The sequence below is a fragment of the Halyomorpha halys genome, unplaced genomic scaffold, assembly GCF_000696795.3.
Source record: "Halyomorpha halys isolate HHAL.00 unplaced genomic scaffold, Hhal_1.1 Scaffold88.1, whole genome shotgun sequence".
NCBI lineage: Eukaryota > Metazoa > Arthropoda > Insecta > Hemiptera > Pentatomidae > Halyomorpha > Halyomorpha halys.
Genome location: NW_027114863.1, coordinates 1,902,428 through 1,910,251, shown reverse-complemented (window position 1 = coordinate 1,910,251; position 7,824 = coordinate 1,902,428). Strand labels below are relative to the sequence as shown.

The 7,824-nt window shown below is 31.2% G+C and overlaps 1 protein-coding gene across 2 annotated transcripts in view; it reads left to right on the top strand.

Annotated features, from left to right (window-relative positions):
• The first annotated feature begins 1,295 nt into the window (after positions 1-1,295).
• Positions 1,296-7,824, top strand: part of LOC106677151 (trypsin-7) — a 107,992-nt gene continuing 101,463 nt past the window's right edge. For both annotated transcript variants that reach the window (XM_014414885.2, XM_014414886.2), the window contains exon 1: positions 1,296-1,363. In XM_014414885.2, the coding sequence (XP_014270371.1) occupies positions 1,325-1,363 (39 nt within the window). In that variant the 5' untranslated portion in view covers positions 1,296-1,324. The remainder of the gene's footprint in view (positions 1,364-7,824) is intronic.

Sequence of the window (7,824 nt, the reverse complement as noted above, 5' to 3'; positions counted from 1 at the left end):
TTTACTGTGTTTTGTATGTTTTTTGTTATGTATATAGCTTCTAGATATCTTCTGTTTTTTGTATTTTGTGCTGTATCTATTATTTTTGGTTTTCAAAATTGAATTCGTGGTTCAGTTTTATGCTGTGATAGGCCAGAGCTGTGCAATTTATATTTTTAGCGTTTTTACAACTGGTGATCCTAGTTTCCAGTTGTTTAGATGTTTCACCAATATATACTTTTTCACAATTTTTACAATCTATCTTATAAATTGCGTTTAGTTTTTCGATCTTATCAACTTTGTCAATTTATGCTACTAAACAATAATAATAAAGTATTTGTAAATGTTTAATTTTGACTAAATACAATAATTTATATCAAACTAACAATTGTGTTTATTCAAAATTCTTTATTAGTATAGTCCATAGTTGCCCATACCTAGCCATAGTGGCCAAACAGTCTCTTAATTTTTGAACTATTCCATCTGGCAATCTTGTTAGTTCTCTCCATCTCTTGCTTGTGTTCCAATCTGTTGCAATTTTGGACCACCTTCTGGTATCAATTCTAGCAATGTATCCGGCCCACCTCTATTTCAGTTCAGCTTCTTTTTTAGACTTTTAACTTTAATCATAGATTGTACTTTCCTGTTTCTGGTGCGGTCTTTTCTTTTGATATATACCTATTTCTTGAAAATTGCATTTGTGTCCTCACTCATTTCTCATTATTGTTTTCTGTCAATGACTATTTCTGAGATCCATATAATATTACCGGGTTTGTTTCCACTACTTTTGACTTTAATCTTGAAGGTAGTTGACTTTTAAAAATGTGTTCCATGCACCAGTATTGTTTCTATTCCATGTTAATACTTCTATTTATTTCATTTTTTAAATAAAATGGATTATACTAAATAAATATAATCCTCGACAAAACTGATAAAACAACTGATACCTGAGATTAAATTTCGTTCGAAGGGTTATTATTATGTAAACGTTTATGATTAACTTAACCTCAGTCCTTTAATCAGATTGGGAATTTCGTGGAACCACTGAGGTTAAGTTATAAGCGTTGTTGATCTCAGAGAGTTAAGAAGGAGAGAACCTGAACTTGCTCTTCCACGGCTGTTACTGATACGAAGGACACGCTAAAAGCCCAGATACCAATGACTAGGGTAAACACAGAAAACGGATTGTGACACGCAACTGTTTACACTGGACAGTCAACGACCGGAACTCCTCTTCGTCGGGAAGGCTCCCCCTGGACGTACCCCCACTCTGGAGATCTTCTGGAGGGGAGTCACTTGCAGTCCAAGCCGTAGTCTGCCGGAATGTGGTGCCACGGCTAGCAACATGTGGATCTTCTTCATCATCATCACCCTACCCCATGTCGTAAGTTGAGAGCTTTCGTACTTAGTGGTATTAGTGGGGTTGGTATCACTCCAATACTCACTGGCATCTAAACTAACTTAGTTCCGAAGTTTAATTTATTTTGAATATTTATTTGAATACATATATATTTTTTTAATTAAGACAAATCCTCTAAGGGATGATAAAGAACATAGGATGATTAAAAGTATTTACGAAAAGATATATTAATGATTGACTTTTCTCATTTCATATAATAATTGTTATACAGTTTGTAATAGTCATAAATTATGTAAATGTATGAGTAAATATAGATGGTTGATAATATCTAATTTTTTCTAATATATTATATGACCAGATGATGGACAAATGTCGAAAACGTCTCTAGTAATTAAATAAAAAAAGTGTAAAGTAATGAGGGATTTTCCTTGAAAAAATAAAAACAAATTAAATTACGAATAGTTAGATTAATTATGTCTCCTCAATAAATCTAGTCAATATGGATATAATTTATTTATAAAGATACGTTAGAATATTTTTGTTTATGTAGCATTTAAAAAAAAAAAAATAGTAAAATTATATTGTCCTAGAATAATAATCATTTTTAGCAAGGAACATATGTCTTATATTGCTTCTTCTTGCCATAGAGTTTCAAAATATGTTATCCACTGCTATATAAATTGGATATTAGTATTTTTGGGATCATATATTAAAATTGAATCTTTGATCTAACTTATCGATTTTTTAATTAGTATACGCTTTATCTTCAATAATGTATGGACAATCCATTTTCCTCATGTGGTCGTGTTCAGTATATTAATCCATGGTTATAGATGAAATTTTAATAACGTAAACTAATAGATGTATAATAGGAGCGGGTTGGCTCAGTGCAAGGTCATGTATTACTAACTTCAAGGTCCCGGGTTCGAATCCAGCTGTGGTAGATAATTATTTATTCTGTTTCTTTAGGCTTGGGAGACTTCGTGGATCTTGCACAATCGTTGGTCTAGTAACAGTACATAGTACTGAATCCCTGACCCTTGATAGATTGCCGTGGTACAGATGTATAATATTATTATTATCTTATTTTTTCTGGCATTCAGAACTGAGGAGGAAGAGAAATCCAACAACCTACAAATATAAATTCTTTCAAATATCTTGAAATCTTCGGTCAATTGGAAAACTATCCAAGAAAACTGCTTGTTGAGTCTCATATAACACATCAGATAGCTAATATTATAATTATATTACTATAATTATACATGGTTTCCCTTGAGGGTCAATGTCAATACCACTAGAACATGCACCCTTCCTCTCTAATTACAATATGTTTACAGAGAGATAGTAACGTGCAATAAGTGTTTCCCCCATCCCGCCCCTTTATTTTAAATAAAAACCCTTTGACTAAATAAATAATAAGGGTTTTAAAATAAAGCCTGAAAATAGTAGTAGATTCTCCATTGTTCATAAGAATTTTTTTTAAAAATAATTCAAATAGTATTTAGTGATAAGTATTACAATCTGCCACAATCTTGGGCAATGCGTAATATCACATTTAAACCAAAATTAAAAACTATGTATAAATTAGTAAAATTTCTATATGTGTATATAGACATATATACATATAGTGTTTATGTACAAAAAGAAATAAGGATAAATTAAAATAAGTAAAATTTTGAGCTTATATAACAATAATATAAAATAATAATAAATAGCAAATTTTATCATGAACTACAAGAGGAATCGATTGATGATTTCATCAAAAACGATTCACAAAATTCCACTGCCATGTATCAGCAGTTAAAGAGGCAGTGGCTTACAACGTAAGCAATCCAACCTCATCGTGAAGGCTTATGCCCAGGCTGATCCGAAATATCCTGTTATAAACTCTTTATTTAATTTTTTTATTATTTTATTTTTTTCTCAAATTATTATTTCTGTAAAGTTCAATTATTTCTTTATTAATTGTAGATTTTTTTTTTTAATTTTCTCTTTCAATCTTAATTATATAACTACTATTATTTTTATTTATAATCGATTTTTATTATTAATAATTGTCATGGTTATTAAATTTCTAATAGTTAGAGGTGTTTCTTACACGAGACTATTCTCCCTATTATCAACTATTAAAAGAACTAACGAAGTGTTGTAATAATCGTATAAGGCCAACCATGCCTACGATCTAGTATTAATGAAATATAATAATAAATTATGTTATCTTCAAAATATATTTCTTTAAGTACATAACATTTTATCGATCTATCTTGAAGAAATAATACTTTTCAATTCATTATAGAATCATTTACATCGACTGCAGGAATCAGGGGCTCCTATCGATCGTTGGATCCTGATTTGATAAAGCCCTGTTGGGAACAGTTTGATTTTATTTAAAACTTGTTCATGGGATAATCTAAACAGGTCTAACTAGTAAACAGTGGCTCAGTTAAGAGGCCATGGTGGCCAGGAGTGTTCAGGCGCCACACTAGCAACTTCTTATCGAATCCGTTGTGAGCGGGATAAAATTTAATTCGTGGTGGGCTCATAAAATGAATATTGACATGGAAAAAAAAATAGTATCACCTCAACTCTTATAGGCTAAATCGAGGGACAGTGTTACATTCTCTGTTCCAAACATTTAGAATCTTATGCATGAAAACCAATTAATCTGGGGCCAATTTTTTGAATCGTGACATATCTAACAAAAAAAAATTTTTTTTTTAAATTATTTATTTAATGTAATTTACAACTGTACAAAATAATACAATAGGTAAATATGTAGTATGTTTCATATACACTTGAAAATCTTGGGAAGGAACCACCCATTGGTGGTACTTCAAACATTAATTTAAATTAGAAGGTCCCGTGGCCATCTTCTTTTCAGACGCCTCGGAGGATTATCAGGGATTGTTAAGGATGAAAAATTAAAAATAATGGGTTAGGATGGTTAAGGAGTTTGGAATGAAAAGACGCATATCTGTTTTGGGTCAAATCTTCAACAAATGGGGTGTTATGGTCTTTGTGAATGAGTTTATTTGTGACGTAATAAGGAGCATCAAGGATTTTACGTAGGATTTTGGATTGTAACGATTGGATGCGGGAAGAATTTGAGGATTTGGCGGAGCCTCAGAGCTAAATTCCATATGTCCAAATTGGTCTGATTATTGTAATGTATACTAATTTTTTGTTGTGAATGGGAAGTTTAGAGCGTTTGTCAAGTAAGTGTTGTAACAATCGGAATCTACGAGTAGTTTCTTATCGTTTCAGTCTTGTGTATGGATTCCAAGTAAGTCTCTTATCAAGATGGAGTCATAAGTATCGAATCTGTTCAACAGGCGTTAGTGGAGTATTTAGAAGGACTGTAGGACTGTAGGACAGGAGGGCAGAAGTTTACGACGGAGGGTAAAGGCGATCTGGTGGATTTTGTCAGGATTTATTTTGATTCTCCAGTTTTTACACCATTCTTCAATAGATGTTATGTGTGCCTGTAGTGTCTAAAAAAAAAATTAAATTTGTATTTGGTGTATTCCACAGATTGTACTGTAGAATACTGTTACTTGTAGATAACTCTACTACCTTTTAGAAATGCTATGCAGTAGAAGAAATAACCCTAGTCTACGATAATATGTTTGTAATACGTTCAGTACAAATAAAATCCACACATTTATTTTTTGCAAGATTCGCCACTATTCAAGCGAAGCTGCATTTTATATTTATATTAAATCTGTATGCAGGCAAATTTTTATCTTCACTTTAGACGCTCATCGTAATGAATTATCAGCCTTGTTATTGGTCGATTACACGTATTTTGGGGCGAACCGAAGTCTCCAATTGATTGAATATTAGTTCGAATATAAAAAGGTAAAAAGTAATTAAAACAGTTTTCATCCAAAGGAATTTTTATTGGTATACCAATATTTGTAAATAACGTAATATGAGTGGAAAATTTGACTAAATGTAAAGAAAACGTGAATTTTTTTTTCTTTTAGGGGATGAGAGATGATGAACTATATACTCATTCGTAAATTAATTTAGAACTGTTTCCTTTTTAATAAAATCGGAAAAGTTCTCAATAAGAAATTTAATGGACTCTTCTTTATTTAAATGTGTTTTCGATCGGATATATTCATGTAAAAAACATACATAAATACGTCCTTAATACTTGAATCTTAGTAATCATGCTTTGATTAACATTGATGTAGTTGAGAGAGAGAAGCGCCGGGTTCGTCCTGAGTCATGCTCTTTCCCCCACTAGTACGGGGAAATGCTCGGTTCTGAGTTCCCCTGGCTGAATGTAAATAGGAATGATTGTGTTTAAGATGTTGTTTAATTTTTTTTTATTTCTTATGTTGTTATAATTTTTTTTTTAATTATTTATTTAATGTAATTTACAACTGTACGAAATAATACAATAGGTAAATATGTAGAATGTTTCATATACACTTGAAAATCTTGGGAAGGAACCACCCATTGGTGGTACTTCAAACATTAATTTAAATTAGGAGGTCCAAAGGCCATCTTCTTTTCAGACACCTCGGAGGATTATCAGTGATTGTTAAGGATGAAAGATTAAGAATTAATGGGTTAGGATGGTTAAGGAGTTTGGAATAAAAAGACGCATACCTGTTTTGGGTCAAATCTGCAACGAATGGGATGTTAGTTATAATTTAATTTATATATTTGTAACGATGGTATGAATGAGATCTATGATCGATATATTATTTTTTATAAATATAAGACAGAATGTAATATCACACAATAAAACAGAAAGTTATCATGCAGTTTACTGAATTACATTCTAATAAAACACGAAGGTTCCAATTTATTTTCTTTTTTTCTTCACACTCAACCCTCCGGCTCTCTTTTCAATTTTCTTGACGATCTTGAAGTTCTTTTGATCAATGGACTTCTTCGTAGAACACCTGTCCAATTTCATTAATTGCTGAGTTATTTTGTCACCATTTATGTAATATACCAATGTAATTCACTGGAAAATCAAAACCAGTTTGTGTTAAGTGACAGTAATTTAAAAAATAATTGTTGCTTTTATGAAACCGGCGTGATAATTTTATGATGATGAACCATGAAAGTTATTTCTATGACTTCCGTTGATTTTACGTTCCATTATTACTATTTTAAATTAAATTTTAGTAGAAAAATGTATGAATTAATTCTTTTTTTTTTCTAAAAATATTCTCATGAGTTTGAAAAAATAATGGATTACTAAACTGAAAGATACACATCGGTATTCAGTACATATATGTAAGAATAAATATTTGGATAAAAATTATTTTAAATTTGCCTGCATTTTGTGATTACATGTTTTTTAATTATCTTTGATTTTTTGTCTAACATCGTTATCGTAAAACACTTTTTGGGATTTGTTAAAACATCTGCGTAGGCCTTTCCTACTTCTTTATAAAAAAAAAAAAAAATCTTCTTACAATGTCGTTGAACATCGATATGTTAAGAATACACTAAAATGTATAAACAAAAAGACCATCGAAGTTGTTTATTCCTTTATAATACCTAATCCATAAATTGCAAATAATTTTTTCCTCTATTGCTTTTTAATCTTTAGCTGGAAACTCTAATATATTCTCATGAGAATATATTAGAATTTTCAACTGGAAAAGCATAATGCTATATCCTAACTGTAGAAGCATAAGGCTATGTCCCAACTGGAGAAACATAAGGCTATTTCCTAATTGGAGAATCATAAGGCTATGTCCTGACTGAAAAATCATGAGGCTTCGTCCTAACACGATTGGTTTAAAGCTATGTCCTAACTGGGAAAGCATAAGGTCATGTCCTAACTGTAGAATCATAGGGCTATGTTCTGACTGGAGAACATAAGGCTATGTTCTAACTAGAGAAGCATAAAGTTGTGTTCGAACTGGAGAAATATAAGTCTATTTCATAACTGGAAATTCATAAGGCTCTGTCCTAACTAAAATGGTATGGCATGATCGAGTGATATTGAGTGTCGGTGAGACAGATTATGAAAAACTACATGGGATATAGTTGAATGTTCTTATTGAACATAAAAAACTCATACAACAACAACAAAACAACTCATACAACAAAAAGTTATATTATACATGCTTGCTTTTTTTATTGTTCGATTTAGCATCTATGCTTCTCCAGTTAGGACATAGTCATTGATCGATCAAGCCTTTCGGCTATGCGGGTACTGTATAGTCTGCCCCGTGTTTATTTATATGCTATGTTATAGATAGATAGTTTACTAAACCGACTAGTAAGCTTCCTAAAAATCGATCGAAATATATAGTAGTTATGTTCTTGAGTCTTTGAGGTAAGAGAAGTATAAAGGGTCAGCTGAGGTTATTAGAAAGTTTTTCGTTGCTTTGAGCATTTTTTTTTGTGTGTATACTCCAATATATTTGGCATATCGTGATCCAAATCCTAGATTTCAAAGTATTTCCTAAATTTGTTCATTATATAAAACAACAACTAAGGATTTATTA